The following is a 22,024-nucleotide window of genomic DNA, read 5'->3' as shown; positions in this document are numbered from 1 at the left end:
TAAGGTGCTAAATATCACTGATAGAGGGTTTTAAAATAGTTCTCTTTTAGGTCTGCTAGAATTATATTGGAATGGAAGTTGTTCCAAATCCATTTCCATTGTTTCTGGTTATTCCTTGATCCAAATCTCACACCCGTTTTCTCATATATGTATTTTGGTTCTGGTCCAAGTTTAACCAAAGGTCATTGAATTCTGCAAGCAGAACTACATTTTCTGCAACAAGCTGTGAGAGATTTGGACAGTACCTTTGTCAGCGTGTTTGATTATGTATAATGTTCTAATGCCCTTCCAGGTTGGAAATCTCAGAGCAAATTAATATAATGTTTGCAGGGCAGAGGGCTGGTGGCGATGAAGCTCCCTGGTGTGATTACTACATAAAGGGGTGTTTGGTGTGGATATGCGGGTGGGAAGTGGCTTAAGAAAAATGTAAAACTGGTACAGAGTTCTGTCCTCTGTGTAATGTGGGGATAGGCCCTACTGGCTGGACCTGGTGGGAGCTCTAGTCCAAAACATCTGGAGGGCACCTGGTTGGCAAAGGCTGAAGGACTTAATCAAGCCAACTGTGGCAGACTGTTCTTGATAACTGTTTGGTTGCCAGCAGGTGGGGAGCCCTTTTCTGAATTTTCCAGTTCTTTATCTGAGATGATAGCTGGCTCCAAGGTTCTCCCGCTGCTGATCCACCTCCTTCAGTTGTTCAAAGGGAAAGGAGTTAAAGAGTTCAGGAAAACATTAAGCAGAAGTCTGCACTGCTTCCTTATCTAGGCAGAGGATGCTGGTGTTGCTAGTGAGACATAGGTCACATGGGTTGTTAAGGCCTGAAGTGCTCTTTTTGGGGGGTGAGGTGAGGGGGGTCCTCTTAGGCAGTTGAGCTGATGGTCCTTGCATTCTTGTTCCACCAGCTCTGCAATCCCAGTAGACTATGCTCTGGGATTTCAGGGCACCATCTGGGTTGTGGTAACAGCCTAACTGGACACCCAGTCAGCTGACCGAAAGGGCCAATCCCTGCCCACCAGGCCTTATAAATCCCTGGCCTCCCTGCTTGCTCTTCCAGTCTGTGGGCGCTGCCTAAGAATTTGACCCTTGCCTGTATTTGACTGTGGACGCTGGTTCTTCTCCTTCTGGTGCATCATGTTCCCAATATTGAGAATGTCGTGGTCGTGCCCTTTCACCCTCTTCTCAGATCCTGACCTTCTGAAGCCTGATGCTGACTCAGGCCAGCTGGCGCATCAGGGGCTGCCATGACCAAGCCTATAGATGCAGCCCTCTCCTGACATACTTGTAGACAGTGTAAGGACCAGCAGAGCATAGTGGTTAAAGTTTTGGACTAGGCCTGGAGAGATCATAGTTGAAAGCTTGTATTCAGCTAACATTTCCTCAGAGTAGACCCATTGAAATTACTGGGCCTAAGTTAATCATGGTGGTTCATTTTAATGAGGCTGCTCTTCAGTGGAAGTTAGTTGAATACACCCAAAGTTCCCACTTAGCCATGAAGGTTGCTGAATGATCTTGGGCCAGACGTTTCCTCTCAGCCTAACCTGCCTGATAGGGTTGTTGTAGGAGGTGGGAGAACCATGTATGCTGCCTTGAGCTTCATGGAGGACATAAGTGCAGTAAATAAGCTGAACTCAAAGGGGATTGTGCTCCTTTGCAACCCAGATGCATACCTTTATAGAGTTCCCAGGTTGGATCTCATTTCTGTGAACTCCAAGTTACTTTTTTGTTTTTGTTCTGAACTGTTTTTCCCCCCATTCATCTTCTTTGGGTTGCCTGGGTGTGAACAGGAGGTTTCTCCAAAGAACTTGTCCTTTGGTGCAGTGGTCACCAGACCTTTTCCCACATGGAGCACTTGAAATTACTGAAGGTATTTGGGGACAATAATGTTTCTGCCTGTTGCAGCAATTGCAAAGAGGCTGTTTGATTTTTAATTGTATTTTTATTACTTTTTATTGTATTTGATTGTATTACATTTTGCATTCCATATAACTGAAATGGTTGTACAATAAAATACAGTACAATAAAATACAGTTGTGCTGTGGGCAACCTGAATAAAGCTCATGGACTACAGTTTGGGTGTTTTCTTTGATGTCTATAATGAGAAATTTCCTATACCCATTTGGGAGTGAAACTGACAATGTTTTAGGTGAAAGTTGTTTGGGTTTCCTTCCTCTCCCTCCATCTAAGCCCATGAGATCAATTTACCTTATTACTTTCGAAACGTTGTGGATGCAACAATATATGTTGCATTGTCATACTTCTGCAGCCTTAAAAGATCTTTCATAGTAACGTCACTGGCAACGTCACAGTCTGCTGCTGCGGTAGATGCCCTTTGCAGTCAAAGGGTTTGAGGAGGTGCTTGATCTTCTAGCATTCTTTTTTTAAAAAAAACAAATATTTTTATTAGATTTTCCATTAAAAAAACCATTTTTACAAAATTATACATCCATTTTTAACTTAAACCCTTTTTTCCAGAACTTCCCTCAGCTTGTCTGATAATTTTCCGTTTATTTTTTATCCTCGTCTCACGTTTCCCAATATTATATTGCACTCAAATACTCTTAATCACATCATATTTTTTAAACAATATTTCTAACAGTAATTTCACAGAGCTTCTTGAAAGCCAACGAACGTTATTTGCTCATCACATAAATTTTTGATATACTCTGTAAATTTCTTCCAGTCCTCGGAGAATCTCTGGTCACGTTGGTTCCTAATCCTCCCTGTCAATCTGTCCATTTCTGCGTATTCCATCAGTTTTATCCTCCATTCTTCTTTCGTGGGCATCTCTTCCTGTTTCCATTTCTGTGCCAGCAAAATTCTGGCTGCTGTTACTGCATACAAAACTAATTTCACATCTTTTTTACTAATTTCATTATCCAGTATTCCCAACAAGAGAGCTTCTGGTTTTTTAACAAAAGTATATTTCAGCATTTTCTTTAACTCATTATAGATCATCTCCCAGAAGCTTTTTACCTTCTTACATTCCCACCACATATGGTAAAATGTTCCTTCTGTCTCCTTACACTTCCAACATTTATTACACACTTTATACATTTTACCCAGTTTTACTAGTGTTATATACCATCTATATAACATCTTCATAACATTTTCCTTAATCGTTGTACAAGCTGTAAACTTTAACCCATCCTTCCATAATTTAGTCCATTTCTCAAATTCAATATTATATCCGAAATATCTAGCCCAACTAATCATAACAGATTTAACCTCTTCGTCCACAGTATTCCATTCCAACAATATTTTATACATTTTAGATAAAATTTTCACTTCATTGTTTAAGATTTCTTGTTGAAATCTAGATTCTTTTTCAGAATATCCCCTCTCTAAAACCTCTTTTTTAAACATTTCATTTAACTGAAAATAATGCAGCCAATCCGTAACATATTCTTTTACTTCTTCATCTGGTTTCAGATCTTCTAGCATTCTTAAAAGGTGTGACTCTTTGAAGCCCAAAGAGTCCCCTTAGTCACCAAAGAAGCATTTTGCAAAAGCAGCGATTGAGGCGGCAGGAATGTGTGTGTGATCGTGCATGTGTGTTTCTACTAGAGTTGTGCTTCCTTTTCTTTCCCTTTTTCAATAAAGGGATTTTTTTGTGTAGAGTAAAGTAAACTGGTATGACAGCCACATCCTCCAGCTTTCTTGTCACCTTCCAGTGATTCACTTCCAGCTGCTCCTCCTACGCATGTCTGAATCAGCTTTTGATTTCTCTCTTTTGACAACTTTAAAGGTAAAGCAGCTGCTAAAGTCTCTTCTTGAGCTGGAGGGGAAGCAGGATGTTCTTTGTAGAACCTTCCCGTTCTGTTTAATAGAGCCTGCTGTGGCCTTCCCCGCAGGGTCAGCCAGGAGGTTGCTGAACTCCTAGTTAAGGTTCCTGGGCCTTCTGATCATGCTGTGAATTCTGTAGAGGGCGGCCTCTGCTAACTGGCATCCTGAAGGTGCTGTTGGACTCCCAACAGATGCCATGCTACAGGAGTTGCCCTCAGAGGCTAGAGTTTCAGTCCCAGGAGGTAAGGCCTTTGAGCATAGCATTTACCCGAGAAAGTAGGGTTCAAGCTGCAGCATAGTCTCAACAAGCCAAAGCCAAGCACAGGGAACCAGTCTAAGTCCAAAACATGATCCAGAGGCTAGGTCAGGCTACAGTCTAAGGCAACTTTTCTTAACCTTGGGTTCCCATATGTTCTTGAACTTCAATTCCCATCATCCTTGTCCACTGGCCATGCTGGATAGGGATGATGGGTGTTGTAGTCCAACAGCATCTGAGGACATAGTTGAAAAGGGCCATCTCTTTTCAACCTGGACCTGGGCTTTTGGTGCCAGGGTTCTCAAGCACAGAGGATTGGTTCCGTGGCCTCCAAACAACTCCAGGGCTTCTTTAACAGGCCTCCTACCAGTGGGCCTCTCAAGAATATACTAAATGCTGGTTCCAGGAGACAATGCCTTCTCCCCAAGGTCCACGACCTGTGGAGTGTCTGGTGTGTCCTCAAAGAACTTAGCATTTGGCACCTGGTTAGGGCTAGGCACAACTGCAGACCCAACCAGCACAGGGAATGGAACCTAGATATGGGTGTGTTCTGCCAGCTGTGCTTTTCGCTTCCGGGGGTCAAAGTAGATTTGTGCAGGGTGCGTGCAAGTTACAGCTTTTGCAAACACTCTCCTCTTGGGTGGCCACTCCCATTAAATCCATCAGCACCTAGAAAGTGCATCAAGGATGAGAAGATTAGACTCATGTTGCTTTTGGCAGCAGGAGAGATCTCCTCCTTCCTTTCTCAGCACCTTGTGCACTCTACTCCTTTCTCCCTGACCTTCTTATTTGTGACGCCTTTCCTCTTGGGGGAAGGGCTGTGGCTCACAGCTGGGTATCTCTTCTGCATGCAGAAGGTCCCAGGTTCAATCTCTGGCATCTCCAGGTAGGGCTTAGGGAAACCCCGTCTGAAATCTTGGTCTACACTGGCAGCACTTCTTCCAGCATTGAGATAGGTGGACCAATAGTCTTGACTCAGTATAAAGCGGCTTCCCAAGTTTCTGTGTCCCAGTTTATATCTAGCGTTGCCTTCTTGACCATCAGTTTGGTTGGTTCATTTCTTTCTTAAAAACAAGTTTCTGTCCCTTGTGTCAGCAGGGGAAAGTATGGGGAAATCTCCACACCATCCTCCCTCTCCATTCTTGCCTTCCTCTTAACATTGCTGCAGCACATCTAAATGGCAAATCTTGAAAAAGAATAGACCATGTAGATGAAACACTTCCAGGAGTAACTTGCATGTTGTATAAATGGTAAGAGTAAAAGATATATGTGTTGGCACATTAGACCTGGATTTCCACCTTGTTTAGGACATAGGTTTATGGGAGCAATTGCCACAAAGAAGTGCGGTGTGTGTGTGTGTGTGTGTGTGTGTGTGTGTGTACGCTTTAATTGCGTTTCCTGCATTGCAGGGGGTTGGACTAGATGACCCTTTGGGTCCCTTCCAATTCTACAATTCAGTGAGTCTAAGAAGAGACCTTAAGGTGGAGGGGACAGCCGATGGAAATACTCAGGGCGGCAACCTGCGTTGGGGAGGGCACAGGGTGCACAAGGGGGAGGAGAAGCAGGAAAGCCCCATTGCGCAAATGGAAATCTTTGCACTGATGGGACGTGTTTGTTGAAGGCCGCCCAATGTTTGTGTCATCTTTATAGATGGAGCAGCTCTCTGTATGGAAATGTTTTTAATTGTTTTCACCCTTTTCCTGGGTTATTGTTGTAGCTGTTTTATTTGTTTTATAATTGTTTATTTTACTGTTGTAACCCACTGTGGGACGCTATGGTTTGGAGTGGGCAAGAAATCTAAATAAATAAAAGATTCTACTTTGGCTTTATTGTTTTATTTATAAGCCACCCTGAAAATATATTTTTTTATTGGCGGAAGGCATATAAATAACTTAAAAACATAAAATAAAACGATTGCCTTATAATTGCATTCAGTCACAAAAAAATCTGTAACAATATGAAGGATGGGGGGGGGGAGTTTCCTTTTTCTCCTTTCCTTTTAGCTCTCCCTGCCTTGGTGTGTGTCTGGCATCCCTTGAGTGTCACCCAGGTGCTCATTGGTTTCGGCTTCCCTTTTCTCCATTTCTCAGCAGCAGCAGCAGCAACAGCAGCAGCAGCAACAGCAGCAACAGATGCCCCGTAGCAGCCAAGACGAGAAAGATGAAAAAGAAAAGGAGAAAGACACAGAGAAGGAGGAAGAGAAGCCAGAAGCAGAAAACGACAAAGAGGAACTGACAAAGTAAGTCTGACCACTTCTCTTCCCTTCCAGCAACCCAAGAGCCAGCACGACAGCACCTGCTTACCAGCTCCCTCTTCCTGCCTCCAAGGTGCAAGGCAGAAGCGCTCCGTTCCCCAGACATTGGCTGGCAGAATCAAGGCTCAAGGCCTAGTCCCAGATGGCACACAATATAGTGAAAATAGAAAATGAAAGCATTAGGGGAAAGGTGAAGCACAGTTTTCCTAAACAAAATACTAAACTTGTTTCACATATTCCCTGACCTACATATGAAGCTTTCTTGTAATCTGTCAGAGAATTGGTTTGTCTGGAGTGTACCAATACGGCGGCAGTTCTCCAGGTCCCGGTATTGGCTACTCTGAGACTACTTTATTCAATTTTCCTGATGTTTCCTCACCTGATAATTCCCACCTTTTATGTGATCTTTCACACATCATAAAAGCCGCTTCTGGAAATCTAGCAGAATCTGATGGAGGTTTAGTGCTCATTTCTGTTTTAATTGCTTAACCCTGTTAGCCCAGAAAATTGCTGGAGTTTCACGCTGTGATTTTCCTGTGGTTTTCGTGGGTCACGCCTATGTTGAAATTTGGGGCAGTATTCTGGCATCCAGTTCTTTTCTGTTGTTTCCATGGGGGGATCATGAGGGAACAGAAGCAAGCATACTCATAAATAGTGGCGGCATGTCCATTGGCGGATGCTATTGTGCTGCACCACGCCCACTGGTGTAAATGATATTTGGCGTGTCGTGGCAGCATACGGATCGGAAAGCCACAGATCCATAACAAAATGGATTATGCAGTGTAAAATGAATGTTGGGAACAGGGACAGAAGCACTAGCATTGTAACCAGGAAGACTACTACAGCAAACCCCACATCCAAATGCACCCTGACTGGCAGCAACTCTCCAAGTCCTGGAATCGCTATCCAATATCTTTTTCTGATTGAAATTGCTAGGCACTCACTGCAGAGACACTAAACAAAGGACGCATATCCCAACACGACACACACAGTGATAAGGAGCAGATTGGGATGGTGGGGGAACAGATGAACTGCTATAACATTGACATGATAAAGACAATTTCTAACACAAATGTAACAGTGGAGAACCAAATAGAAATAGGAATTCATGCAAATTAGTGACGTGCTCCATATTTTTTTAGACAGTACACCGCTTAATTACGTTTGAAATAGAAAGCAATATATAAATGTAAAAGGTGTGTGCAGACACACAGCTGCACAGTGTTGAATGGCTGCCAGTGAGTTTCAAGGAAACTCTCAGCGGAAGCTTTTTTATGCTGTTAACAAAAAGTGCTTGAGACGTATTTTCTGCTGCAGCACTCTTGAGCTGATGTGGGCTTCCCAGAGGTGTGCGTTGGCTGAAGTATGAAACAAGATAGTGGTCTGGCCCTCCAGATTATTTAGACTGCAACTCACATCAGCCTTGACTATTGGCTGCTCTGCAACATCCGGAGGGCCAAAGGTCCCCTACCTCGGGTCCAGAGGGACCTTTTGTGGTGATCCAGCAGGATTGTTTTTGTGTCTTCCCCAGTGTCATTTGCACAAAACTTTACAGGGTGCATCTATGCCACTTCCTTTTGCCCTTGTGTACTGTTGCATCTTGGAGTGTTGCTGCAACAGTGCTACTTGGGTGTCTGTCCCACTACACTGCAGGAACATGCTGGTGCAGGGACTGTTGAGCTTGATCCTGCTACTTGTGCAGCAGAGCATTGCCATAGAGACTTGGCATGTCCTCCGGTTAACAGGGAAGTGAAATGAGCACCACTTGACTTCTGTGGATGATTTGGCATATGTTTGCTTACTTTCTTTAATGGGGCTTAATCCTTGGCTTGAAGGAGCATCTGGCTTTGTGGCATCCGGGCTTCGTGATGCGTTTCTCAGCTGATCCCTTTTGGGAAGATAAACGAGGAGACAGAGCCAAGATGATTTGGCTGCCCTGGTCTTCAACCTGTCTCTGTTAGGTCCCTCAACAGCTGTGGCTGAGAAACTGCAGCCCTCTGCAAGACAGAGAGAACAAAGTGGGGAAAATGCCTCTCTTGCAAGAGGGAGAGGCAATGGAAATCAGTACCACAGGTTGATGCTGATAGTTTTCTTCTGTTCACCCCACTCTGGCTCGCACAGGGAGAAGAACGAGGATACGTCTGGCGAGGACAATGACGAGAAAGAAGCCGTTGCTTCTAAAGGGCGCAAAACCGCCAACAGCCAGGGCCGGCGCAAGGGCCGCATCACCCGCTCCATGGCCAGCGAAGCCAACAGCGAGGAAGTGGTTGCTCCCCAGCAGAATGCAGAACTGGGTATGGAGCAGCTACCTCTGTGGCATGGAGGGAGGAGGTGGCATCTGGGTAGTGAAGCACGCAACCGATAGGCAGGAGACCAGTAGCAAAGGGGGGGGGGGGAGAGACTCATATAGTTAGTTACTATTGATTATATTATTTAGCATATTAATGGCTTGCTTGTTTTTGTTTGCTTGTTTGTTTCTTTGTCCATTCATTCATTCATTCATTCAGTTTATATATACCACCCTTCCTCCAGATGCATACACAACACATGCACACCAGTATAAGGAAGGATGCCAGCGGGGACTGAAACTTTGTCAGCTCTGTCTGTCTGTCTTATCTTTTTGATTTGTATAGTGCCTTTTATCATAAGATATTGGGGCACTTCACAGAATAAAACACAGGATGAAAATAAATAAAATAAAACAGCAAAACAATAACCCCCCTTCCCACAAACACATTTAAAAGGCTGTAGAATATTAATCGTCCAAAGACCTGGTTGAAGACGAACGTTTTTGCCTGGTGCCTAAAAATATATAATGAAGGCACCAGGTGAATTTCCCCCAGGAGAACATTCCACAAACAGGGAGCCACTGCAGAAAACGCCCCGTTCTCGTGTTGCCACCCTCCAGACTTCATGGAGAAGGGCCTCAGAATATGATCTCAGGATCCAGGACAGTTTATATGGTGAAATACCTGAATATCTTCCGGTATTTCTAGCAGTAGGTGCACAAAATAGACTGTAGCCCCTGGGAAAATGTATCTGTTGTGCTCTGGGATTATCATTAATGTTTGCCTGAGGGATAGGAAACCTCTGGCCTGATGGACTGATTTGCCCCCAAAGACTGTTGTCTCCAGCCCCTGCCCACCTGCCCCAGGAGAAGAGCCAGTGGAGATACCAGTGCACAGTCGGGAGCCGAACATATTGAAGCACTCCCAATTGTTTGTTGCAAGGGAAGCTTGCCGTCACCATCAGTCAGCTAACAGGTGCTGGCTTAAATAAATTGAACCTGTGACCTTCTGGATGCCAAACACATGCTCTACCGCTGAGCTATGTCCCCTCACTTCATGTTCTGCTTGCAAGGGCCCACAGGCATTTGTGGCTGGCTGTTCTTAGGAGCAGAATGTGGCCATGGATCCTAACACAAGGAAAATCTGGTGGTGTTACGGCCATGCCCACTTCTATTTTTCCTCTTCTTGTTTGGAATTATCTCCAGAGTTGTGCTGAGAATGAGCATCTGCAACTGCTTGTCCACCTTTATTTTGTCTTTAGTGATTGCATGGGTGTTTTGGGGAGCGGGGGTTCATTTCTTCTCACAACTTGGGGTTACTCACCAGAACAAGAAATGAGATTCTTTGGGGTTAGGATCATCTTATAATGCCGTTTTCTTCTTCTGCTCACTTGCCTCTTGGTATGCAAACTTTAGAAGAGTTTCCCCTCTCAACCACTTGAGGGCCTTGGAATACTGAGAAAGGGCCTGTGTGTATTCCTGGGCTGGAATATATACCAACCAAGGTTGTAGCTTTAATTGAGTTTAACTGGTAGATTAATCAACCCAAACACTAGTTGATTAAGCAATTGGAAAGGCAGTTTTAGAGGTATATAAAATGTATGGATGCTGTAGAGAAAGTAGACATAGTACAGTGGTACCTTGGGTTAAGTACTTAATTCGTTCCGGAGGTCCATTATTAACCTCAAACTGTTCTTAACCTGAAGCACCACTTTAGCTAATGGGGCCTGCCGCTGCGCTGCCGGAGCACGATTTCTGTTCTCATCCTGAAGCAAAGTTCTTAACCCGAGGTACTATTTCTGGGTTAGCGGAGTCTGTAACCTGAAGCGTATGTAACCTGAGGTACCACTGTACAGTGAAGGTGCTCATTTTGAGGTTTTGGTCATTTGTGTTGAACTGACCAGTTGATACTGATCAAAGGCAGTTGGAAAGGGCTTTAAAGGTCTAAACTGGCACTTCTTTGATTTGCCCTTGGAAATGAATAGGCCGCTGGTGCAGTTGGCGCAAAAGGAGGAGAGACCATTTTCTCTCATTCTCACACTCACGCACCTCCTTTAACAGACAGCCGCTGGGAGGGTTTAGTCCTCCCTAGTGGAACATGCCACTGAGGACGGTCACAGGCGAGGCTTTCCTCCTGCACCTGCGTCAAGGTCAGTTGTCCCGAAGGACAGATGATGCCAGCAGAAATTGCAGCTAAAGGAAAACATGACCTGTGGCGCTTCCTCTCCTTAGCAACATCAGCCTTAGAGCTATTCTGCAAGGTTCGAGAGACACCTCTAGCAGGAGGAGGCAGCCATCTTCTGAGGGGGTAGAGTGGATAGTTTCTTCGTATTGCAGAGCTGGGGTACCATTTTAAAATACTCCTCCACAGAAAAAGAAAAATAAATGAAAGAAATAAGCAGGGATAGTGGGGGAAAGGCTGAGTGCTATTTAAAAACCATTTCACAGTTCCATAGCCTCTAGGCATGACTGTTTGTAATGTGACCTACCCTTTGGCGATCACTCGTAGCCAAGTGAGATGGTCTTCCATGAACATGGTCGATGGTGTGTCCGTAAGTGACTGTGGAGGCCAATTCTGGATCCACACATCCTTCCACAGTGGGGACATTGGTTTCCAGGCAGGAGTTGATCATGGTGAGGGTTTGCCAAACGTGCTTTCCTCTTAGCACGTTTCTCCCTTTCTTCCCGAGTTCACGCTTCTTCAAAGTCCATGACACCTTTGGTAGAGGCTATTCTCCAATTGGAGCACTCACAGGCCGGTGTTTCTCAATCATCTGTGCTTATACTGCATTTTTAAAGATTTGCCTTGAGAGCATCTTTAAACCTCTTTTACTGTCCACTAGTATTTCGCTTTCCATTCTTAAGCTGTGAATACAGTAGCTGCTTTGGAAGACAATAATCAGGCATCCGAACCACATGACCAGTCCAATGAAGTTGACATTGAAGAATCATTGCTTCAACACTGGTGATCTTTGCTTTTCCAGTACACTGGTATTTGTTCGCCTGTCTTCCCAAGTGATGTGTAACTGTTTGTAATGTGACCTACATGGGGATGCGCTCAAGTTTTAAATCAGGGTGTGGGGGACCTCAAGTCCATTGGTCACGTTGGTCCTACCAGGCCTCCCCTCCACAGTCTGTTTTGACTAAGCAATGGCCTGCCAGTTACCTGAAGCTGATGTCAGGTTTGGGCAGGTAAAAAAGTGGCTGGACTGGAGCACAAGGAGCTTCTGAGGTGCCACTGATCAGTTAGGCTCTTACATTTTTATGACCTCATAAAAGTTTCTGAAAGCACGTGCAGAAAAAGAAAAGAGCAAGATATGAGCTGGAAAGACCTTGAATTAAACTTTATCTCAGCGACAGACAACTTTAGGCAAGCATCCATGGCTGTAATCTAATCATAGGGCCCCAATGAGCCTGCTTTCCAGGGGTTTTGTAATTATTTCTGAGCTAGATTTCTGAGTAAATGCCAGTTCCTTGGATAACTTTCATCCTTTCACCCTCTTCCCAACGTGCTTATCGCATATGAGCTTGTCTCATTATGGGGAATCAGTTTTGCAAAGGGTGAAGCTACCTCTGTTGACATGCAAGGGGAGCCAGCTGCAACCCCATCCCTCCAGCTGTGAAGGCCAGCCCCTCCTCTGCCTCCCAAGCCCTTGGCTCTGAACAAGACATGGGCCTTGGGAAGTGTGATTTTTCTCTTGCCTGTCTCTGGTTAGCTTTCTATATTTTTGTTTAAGTCTTTCTAGGACTCTTGCAACTTTTCTTTCTGCAGAGACTCTAAGGCTATTTTTTCTTTCCATAAAGGAGACTGTCCAAACATCTTTCACTGTGATCAAAATAACATTTTCTCTTAGTTTAGAGCAGGGCTCAGCATGTTATCTTGCCTGGGCCGGATTGGTCCTGGGGAGATTCCTCTGTGGGCCGGATCGTGTACGTGAGCGCCTGTCCGCGATGTGCGGCGTCTTTGTAGACACTATGTTTGGCGTCTGTGCACGCGCAGACGCGATGTTCGACACCACGGAAGTGAGTCCCTGAGCCAGTTTAGCGCAGTGGGTAAGCAGGGAACTCAGTTGGGGGGCAGCTCAGGGGCCGGTCAAATGACCTCCGTGGGCCGCTTCGGGCCCCTGGGCCTTAGGTTTCTGAGCCCTGGTTTAGAGAGTAACAACCTTGAAATGGAAACTTGTTTTCTTACTGGGGGGTGTGTGTGTGTGTGTGTGTGTGTGTTTCTGAACGAGTCACAGAGGTTTGCTATTGTAGGCCTTCCTCCTTGGTTTCAGGTTGCCCCCAAATTGACATGTTTTACAAGTAGAGGGTGGAAGATTTGAAGCAAACAGCTCTCACACACGCACAGTTACCTCACACACAAAATCTCAAAGCTGCCCTTGTCCACTGTGTTTCAGTATGGAAAGCTAAGATAGGAAGTAGAAATCATGAAATAAAAATTTAAAGTCTGAAAATTAGGAGTCCTCCTGCACCTTCCGGTTCAGCCCCCAGCCGATACCCCTGCTTTGACTGTGGTTCCACAGAGGGCGAACCCACAGAATGTTGGGCCATTGCAAGGATAGCAACTGCACCCAGCAGAGGCTGGTGCTCCTTGAGACTTGTAGGATAGAAGACGGAGATCATTAGTGGGAGCCAATGCCCTCTGTACTTCTAATGTAAATGCTGTCCCAGAACAGCTTAAAAACAAATAGTAAACCATTTGTAAGAAAGATGATTATAATAAAAATAAAATTATTATAATAAATTATAAATAAATAATAAAACTGATTTTTCAGACTATTTAAAAATATTATAGTATGATGAAATCTCTGGATTTGAGCTATGAGCAACAGAAGTCATTAATTATAATATTGTGGTTATGATTTGATAGATAGAAGATAGGGTGCAGAAGAAGGGGAGAAAAAACTCCATGGAAGAGGAGTGGGAAGTCGACAAAAATAAGAGAAAAGATGAAATTGTGTTATGACTGCATATGGTAAAAATGTTGAAACTTAATAAAATATAATTGGGGGAAAACCTAATAAAACTGAAGATGGGCTCCAGAGGGGAAAACAATGTTAAGAACAAGAGATCAGCCACTCAAATTAATTGATTCCAGCAGGACAAATGCCCACCAAAATCAAAACTTAAAGTAGGAGTGAAAGGGCCACATGGACTTTCCAAGGTAGGACCTTCGTTAATCCAGGTGTGGCTCCTGAGAATGCCATCTCCTGTATCCCTTCCAGTTCAGAGATGTCACAAAGAGCGGCCAGGCTCGTTTGTCAGTGGAAATGCTGTGTTCTCTTTTGGCCTCAGAATCTAAAAATAAAGGAATGGCACTGACTATAACCAGCCCCCCCCCCCAATTCCTTCCACAAAGCTTGGCTACGTCTGAACATCCTGATTTTCATTGCTTTGGGCCTGGTTTTGAGAAAACCGAGTTTGGGTGGGAAGTGTGATTTGTCACACTTCCATGTTCCATTCTAGCACTATATCTGTAAATACCATGTCTGTTTCTGTTTCCCAGTATTTTACCAACTTCGATGCCTTGGCATCCCCCCAGCTTAGGCTGGAAGCACACACTCAGCAGCTGACCCAAGGTAGTGCGGGGAGCCTAACCTGCCCCTCGCCTGCCACCTTTCCCTTGTAACCCCCTCGCCACAGCTGCAATGCTGGGAAAGCTGTTGGTTCAAGAATTCCACAATTCAAGAACTGGAAGTGAGAAGTAGGTGAACTGAGTCAGGTCATTGAGCTGCCTTGCTTAGTATTGTCTACTCTGACTGGCAACAGCTCTAGATTGCCTCCGGCAGTGGTTTTTCCCAGCTCTGCTGCTTGCTACCTGAGACCTCCTAGATGCAAAATGGGTGTTCTGCCCCTGAGCTATGGGGCAGGAAGAAAAATTGAGTTATGCTCTATTCCCCCACCATTTGCTACAGCCAGTTCTGGTTTGTTTTTCAGCCTCTCTGGAGATGAATGAAAGTTCTCGTTGGACAGAGGAGGAGATGGAAACGGCTAAAAAAGGTGAAACTATTCATTTGTTTTCTCTTTAAATGTCCCTTGTCTCCTGAATAAGTTTGCTTGGCATTAGATCTATTCAGTGCTTGCATAGTTGGTGCAATATGTTGTGGAATTGAAGATGTTTTTTGTGAGCAATTTGAAACATGCCCCTTGAGTCTGAGCAGCTTCTGTGCAGTAGCCCTGCTGTGTCCTGCTGGGCTGACCCTGCAGCCAGAGGTGAGCAGCGCCAGGTGTATTCACTTGGGTTGCAAGAGGCAGGTCTGAGCCTCCTCAAGGATTTTATACGATCCCTCTCTTCTTTTTCTTCTTTGCTGAGATTCTTGTCTTTTGTTTTGTGGTGAATATATGGAAAGTGTGCAGGCAAGTAGCCTGTTGACTTGCTTAGTTAAGGGAAGACTGCTCTCACCTTCCAGTTCTGGTTACCTGTTCTAGTCAGTGAGTGAAAAGGCATTGGAAATGCTGGAGACATGCAAAAATTTAACAACAACAACAACAACAATTTATTTATACCACGCCCATCTGGCTGGGTTTCCCCAGCCACTCTGGGCAGCTTCCAACAAAATATTAAAAATACTATAAAACATGTTGATGATGCTGTGTACACAATAATCTGACCTCCAAATTGGATTGTTGTAATGCATTCATTATTTGTGAGGCTACCCTTGAAAATGATTCAGAACATTTTCAACTAGTACACAGTTAAGCTACCAGAATTCTGGCTGGTTTACCTAGATTTGAGGTTCCCAGACTGTGGTTCACAAGCTTCGTTCAGGTGGTCTGTGGTTTGCCCACATTAAATATCCAGATTGCATGTGAAGAACAGTGCTGGATAAGGCCAAAGACCTAATGAGTGCAGCTTCCTGTTTCCACCGTGGCCACCCAGAGGCCTCTGGGAAGCTCACAAGGAGGACCTGAGTCTGTTGCTGTCTCACTTGCAGTTCCCAGAAACTCCGATACAGAGCCGTACTTCCTCTGACAGTAGAGGTAGAACATTGCCATTGTGCCTAGTAGCGATTGATAGTCTTCTCCTCCATGAATTTGTCTCATTCTCTTTTAAAGCCATCCACCAAATCCCTGCAAAACTCGGTGCATTAATTTATTTGAGGAATTTCTTACCCATTCATCATTAATGCTGTAATCTCTCAGCAGCATACAGTCAGTAAAAGCCACAGTATATAACAAAATGCTGGAAAGGTCTGATATGCATTAATAATAATGCAGCACCAAAATCAATAAACAATCAATACATAGCCAGCAAAATCCAAGAAACAGGGCCAACAGAACACGTTTCAAGCAAAGACCAGGGTGCAAAGAAATAAGTCTTCCGTTAGCACCAAGAGCTCCTAAAGTGTTGGCGCCAGTTGTAACTGAGAGTTCAGGGAGTTCCACAGTTGGGGCACTTATATTGGCAATGTCTTCTCTTATATCACCCCACCACAGATTCTCAGCAAATGTGGCAGCAACATGAGGGCACCTCCACTCCATCTTAACATTCAGGCAGGTACATCTGGGACAGCTGCTCCACCAAGTTGTTTCTAGGTGTTAAATTGTATAGAGCTTAATCTGTCAGTACAAGCACATTTGTAACACAGATTAATGAGTACAAAATGAGTCACTGCCAGCAGGATTTCACCTTGCTTGATACATAATTTTGCTTCCAGTTCAGAGTGCACAAGGTCTATTTGCGGGGCAGTTGCACAGTGGATTGCATCACATGGATGCACATCAGACGTACTGCACGGGGTGCAAGTATAGGCTGCTTTGCGGAGCCCCACGTTGGCAATGTGGGTTGCTGTCAAGAAGCAAGCGAGGCAGAACAGGCTCAGCAGCACTTGGGATAGTGCATCTCTTGGCAAGAGGGAGGCTTAAGTGGAGGAAGGAGGGATTACGTATTGCTGCAGGAGACAAAAGAAGGAAGCACCCTGTAATTAGCATTAAGCAAGGAAATGCAAGTCTGGCAAGAGGAAAGTTCTTGCCTAATGACACTTTTATCGTGAAATAAACCGTTGAACCAACAGGCTGTCAAAACATACAGCAGCTATTATAATTATGGGGTACGGTAATGTTGTTGGAGGTGTAGTACCCCTCCTTAAAAAAAAAAGCCTGATCCTAGCTCGTTCAACTAGGAGCGGAATAAATAACTGGAGCAAAATCAGGGTTTGATTCACTATGGTTAGGAATCCTTTTCCTCAAGGAGTGCCTTTACCCACGTATCTACACACACTCAGGGTACAGGTTGGGTCCTGTGGCTCCCTCAGAGTCTAAAATAGTGGTTGCACAGAGCAGAGCTTTTTTTGCGGTGGTGTAAGTCACTTGGAGGGCACTCTTGTCAGGCTGTGGCCAAGCTCTGAGGTGGTCCACTGAGAGGGGTCCAGTTCGGCAGCCTTGAAGGGTGCAAGAAAGACAATGTGGTCAAGTAGAAGATGGGGATTTAGGGTCTGAAGCAGGGAAGTGAGGAGCAAATGGGCCAGAGGCAGAAGAAGCGATGGTTCAGATCAAGGATGCTGGCCACAGTCTCTGTAGCTATTCCATGAGACAAGTTGCTTAGACTGAGGAGCCATGCGTGGCACTTTACTTATAGACAGCCAGCCAGACTCTCACCGGTTTCTCAGGCCACCGGGCCCTGCTGAGTTGATGACCTTCAGTAGCGTGCTTGGCTGTGATAAGGGCTTTGCTGCAGCATGGGAAACATCAGGTTTGTAATTCCTTCAGCTCTTGAGCCAGCTTGGTTTTGCAGGAAGTAAGGTGCCTGGATCCCCACTGCCTTAATCCCTAGTTTGAGCTCCGAAGCACCTTACAGATCCTGACACTTTACTCTCTGCACCATCATTGCATGCCAGTAAAGGAGTGCCTATTTTCAGCAGCACCCAAAAGGTGACCCCCAGCTTTCTTTTTCTGTGCTGATGCTTCCAGCCCCACTTACTCAGCTGTGCCAGCCACCATTATTAATGTTCCACAATGAAATGCTGCAGAGGATAAGTGGAAACAGGGCTATATCAAGTGCTTTATTGCACTGCATTTTGGATAAATTAAAGATGGTGGCTGTGCAGGGTCAATTGGAGCCAAGTTGTTGCTTGGTTCCAGTAGGAAGAGCACCAGCAATTTGGTGGCAGTGGGGTGTGTGTTGCTTACTGAGGATGTTGAAGCAATGAGGGTTGGCATCAGCCCCAGTGAGCTCCCAGCAGCTACTGGAGTATGCCCAGGACAGTGCCAATGCTGTGCCAGATTGATTTGCTTTCCATCTTTGGAGTCCATCTATGCTTGCCCATTTTTCTGCATGCATACCTATCTGTTTCCTGGCTCAGCGTGTACCTTTTGTTCACCATCCAGCCCTGAAAGTTAGGCACTTTAGGAAATTTGGGAAATTATGGGATTCCCTTCTCTGACAGGCTTCCCTCTCTTTTCAGTGGTACAACGTCTGGAAAGGGGTTTGTTGTTACAGGTTTAAACAGTGATTGTACTGTGATTACATCACATTGGCTGAAATGCATGGCTTGGGGTGACTGTGCAGTGGTTTCCTAACCTTCAAACCTCTAGTCACTGAGCTGGGCAAAACTCTACTACAAATGTGGAGGATCCTCCTTTTCCTCAATAAAGGTAAAGGGACCCCTGACCATTAGGTCCAGATGTGGATGACTCTGGGGTTGCAGCGCTCATCTCGCTTTACCGGCCAAGGGAGCCGGCGTACAGCTTCCGGGTCACGTGGCCAGCATGACTAAGCCGCTTCTGGCAAACCAGAGCAGTGCACAGAAAAGCCGTTTACCTTCCCACCGGAGCCGTACCTGTTTATCTACTTGCACTTTGACGTGCTTTCGAACTGTTAGGTTGGCAGGAGATCACCCTGTCGCGGGGATTCAAACCACTGACCTTCTGATCAGCAAGCCCTAGGCTCAGTGATTTAGACCACAGCGCCACCCGCGTCCCATCTTTTCCCCAGTACATGCCATTAAACCCTTTCTCATCTGTTTTGAATGATTTATTCATCCAAATATTCAGCCAGACTGTCCCTGAAGGCCACGGGTGGGAAACAAGAATATAAAAAATATAAATAATGCATAACAAATGTCCAGTATAAAATCTGCTTTAAAAAGATAAAAACATACCAATAAAGCCACCCTCATAGTGGATTATGCCTGGCTGTTAAAAGCAAAACCATGTTTTAAAAAAATAAAGTCTTAAACAGAACCAGTAGTTTTTAGTCTTTCCAGACCCACCCTTTTATTTATTATTTTATTCATTAAATTTCTATACCGTCCTTCACCTGAGGATCACAGGGTGGTTTGCAGTATAAAACACAAAATATATACCATAAAGGTAAAGGTACCCCTGCCTGTACGGGCTAGTCGTGTCCGACTCTAGGGTTGTGCGCCCATCTCACTGTCCGGAGACACTTCCAGGTCACGCGGCCAGCGTGACGAAGCTGCAGCTGGCGAGCCAGCACCAGTGCCACACACGGAAACGCCGTTTACCTTCCCGCTATAAAGCGGTCCCTATTTATCTACTTGCACTTTGATGTGCTTTCGAACTGCTAGGTGGGCAGGAGCTGGGACCGAACGACGGGAGCTCACCCTGCCGCGGGGATTTGAACCGCCGACCATACGATCGGCAAGTAATAAATAAAAATAACAACCTGCACAAAGTTCAAATTGTTTAATTTAAACAATTAGATTTTTTTTAATGATGTTTATTGAGAATTTTAAAGTTACAAAGAAAGAAGAAAGAAAAGACAAGAGAAGGAGAAGAAGAGATAAAGAAGTAGATAAACATAACAATTAAACAATACAGATCAATAAAAACCAAAGTCAAAAAAAAGTAACAACACACAATACATCTAAATCAAAAAACAAAAATAAACAAACAATTAAAAAACAAGTCTAATATTCCCAAATCCTTAACTTTCATTAACTTATTTCAACGACCTCCTCACACCTCCCTTTTTTGTATTCTAGTTGTTAATTATCTCAGCAAATCCTTTCCATCTTTCACAATATTCTGTCATTTAAATTACCTTAATCTATTTTAACCTTATCTTACCTAAAAAACTCTAAAACTTAAAACTTATATATACCAAATTCTTTTAACCATAACATATTCTTTCATAATTCTTTTTGACATTTCTGCTAAGGCCAAATACCGTATTTTTTGCACCATAACACTTACTTTTTTCCTCCTAGAAAGTAAGGGGAAATGTCTGTGCGTGTTATGGAGGGAATGCCTACGGGTGGCATGCCTACGGATTTTCCTCCTCTAAAAACTACATGCATGTTATGGTCGGGTGCGTGCTATAGAGCGAAAAATACGGTAATTTCATTCCAACACTTTTCTAATACTCATTAATTTTACAATTTTGAAACTTTCTTCCAATCTTCATCCATCATCTCATCTTCCTGGTCTCGGGTTTTGTCAGTCCTTTCTCATCTATCTAGTCCATTAACCTGGTGCTCTTATGTCTGAGGCTCTTAAATCTTTTCCATGTCCCTTCTGCAGGTCTTCTTCTTGTTTATACCTGCCCTTTACTTCATCTTTTGTTGATCTTTTTCTTGTTTTCTTTCCTTTCTCATTGGGGGGTAGGTCTCGGGAGGACTCCAATCCAACAGTATCTCCATCTCTCCTCAGCAGATCAGCCCATTCCCCACAGTCCCATTCCCCACAGTCAACACTGTAATCTAAAAAATATTTAAGAGCATGTTTCAAAGTCTTTCCAAAATTAAGAGCCCTCACAACTCCAACCCCCCCCCCCCGGTCCACTCCAGATTCGAACTTCAAGAACAGCGGCTTATACTCCTGCAAGGCCTCGGATCTCTCCATTTGTGTTATTTGAGGTTCAACAACAACCTCCTCCATTTTCTTTTCCCCTGCACTTGCCCTATCAAAACAGATTCCTGAGCTGGTTCCTGAATGGTTTCTATATGGGTATTCGCCGTTTGTCCAAAGTTTTTAACTGCAACAGTCATCAAATCCATCTTCTCATGCATCTGCTCCAGCAAGGCACTTGTCTTGCAAAAAGCAAGCACCAAGACTTCTTGTAAACACATTTTCCCCCCAAGGTTAGAGTCTGGTCTCACGATCCTAATCATACAGCTGTGAGGTCCCCAGATCAGCTCTGACAACAAATTAACAAGCTTCCTCTAGAGGAGACAATTTCTATTTGTATCCATCTTTTAAAAGCAGGACCAACAAAGAAAAATTACTTTCACTTTTCAAATACTTTGTTTCTTTTGATTGCAAGAAGCAACATTGGAATCAATATATTTCTCTCTTTTTTTTACTATCTGCCAAAAGACATTCCGTCCACAGTCGAACTTTCCCCATAAATTTCTGTCTCTGACACCCCGTTCCCAGGTTTGAGACGGTGGAAAATTTATCTTTCTTTACTCTCTCTCTTGCAGGCTTAAACAGTCAAAAATCCCCCTCTTTTCTCCTGCTTCCAAGAGGGGTTTTGGTGGTGATGAATGAAGGAAATTTAGAACTTTATATACGACTTTCCAGACTTTAGCTTACAAAGTTTTTGCTTCAATCTATTTACAAAAAACGGGAGGCGGACTTCCTGTTTAGAACCTTCCCGTTTTGATGCCAAATTGAAATATTTCTTAATACTTAATCCAATTTTCCGTTCTACTCACGGGTACTTGTTTAGAGTCCAATTGTCCACAGGAAAAAGTCAGCGCTCTCTGGCAACGGCTGTGTGGCTTCACTCCGTAAAAGTAGCGGTTGATTCAAAACACCGCGCCACTCACCCCATGTCGCTTCGGACCCCCCAAAAAGGGTTTCCCTGCGAGTAGGGGAGACGCTCCTGGTGTCAGCCGAATCCCACGTTCCCAGGCTTCCTCCGCCTGGGATTTTTAAAGGGTCTCCGCCTTCGCCGCGGCAGCAAGACCCGATTTTCACGGAGCGGGTTCCTCTCTGTCAGAGGAACTCTGCCATTGCCGATGGCGCTGTCCCGGAAGTCCTTAAACAATTAGATTTTAATGGATGTAGGTTGTTGATCAGCCAAAGACCTGGGAGAAGAGGAATGTTTTGCCTGGTGCCTAAAGATACGTAACAAAGGCACCAGGTGAGTTAGCTCTCTCTGGGGCGAGCCTTCCTCAAGTGGGGAGCCGCTGCCACCCTCCAGACCTCTCATTGAGAGGGACATGAAGAAGGGCCTCAGACGATGATGGCAGGGTCTGAGTTGGTTCATATGGGGACAGGTGGTCCTTGCCCAAAAAGGGGGAGATTGGCTACTGGCTGGTAATTACTTAGATTTTCTGATTCCAATGAGGGTTTCTTGAGGAGTGGCTTTAACACTGCCTCTTTCAAGCAGACAGGGACCACCCTCTCTTGCAAGGAGCATTAATCACCTTCCTGGCCCAGCCAGCTGTCCCTTCCCTTCCCCTTCAGCCAAGAGGTGGAAGGGTTCACAGTGCAAGTGGTCGTCCTGACTGATCCAAGCACCATGTCCACATCC

The 22,024-nt window shown here is 44.7% G+C and overlaps 1 protein-coding gene across 50 annotated transcripts in view; it reads left to right on the top strand.

The window, feature by feature from the left end:
* Nucleotides 1-22,024, top strand: part of NCOR2 (nuclear receptor corepressor 2) — a 372,848-nt gene that overhangs the window by 222,035 nt on the left and 128,789 nt on the right. For 34 of the 50 annotated variants that reach the window (XM_083476607.1, XM_083476588.1, XM_083476601.1 and 31 more), the window contains exons 15-17: nucleotides 6,130-6,275; nucleotides 8,412-8,584; nucleotides 14,518-14,580. In XM_083476607.1, coding sequence (XP_083332733.1) covers nucleotides 6,130-6,275; nucleotides 8,412-8,584; nucleotides 14,518-14,580 — 382 coding nt within the window. Of the gene's footprint in view, nucleotides 1-6,126; nucleotides 6,276-8,411; nucleotides 8,585-14,517; nucleotides 14,581-22,024 lie in introns of all 50 variants that reach the window. The other 16 variants (XM_083476625.1, XM_083476586.1, XM_083476623.1 and 13 more) reach the window with 4 other exon arrangements.

The sequence above is a fragment of the Podarcis liolepis genome (assembly GCF_965112155.1).
Source record: "Podarcis liolepis genome assembly, chromosome: 15".
Lineage (NCBI taxonomy): Eukaryota > Metazoa > Chordata > Lepidosauria > Squamata > Lacertidae > Podarcis > Podarcis liolepis.
The sequence above is the reverse complement of the archived record's forward strand: the minus strand, read 5'-3'. Positions and strand labels throughout refer to the sequence as shown.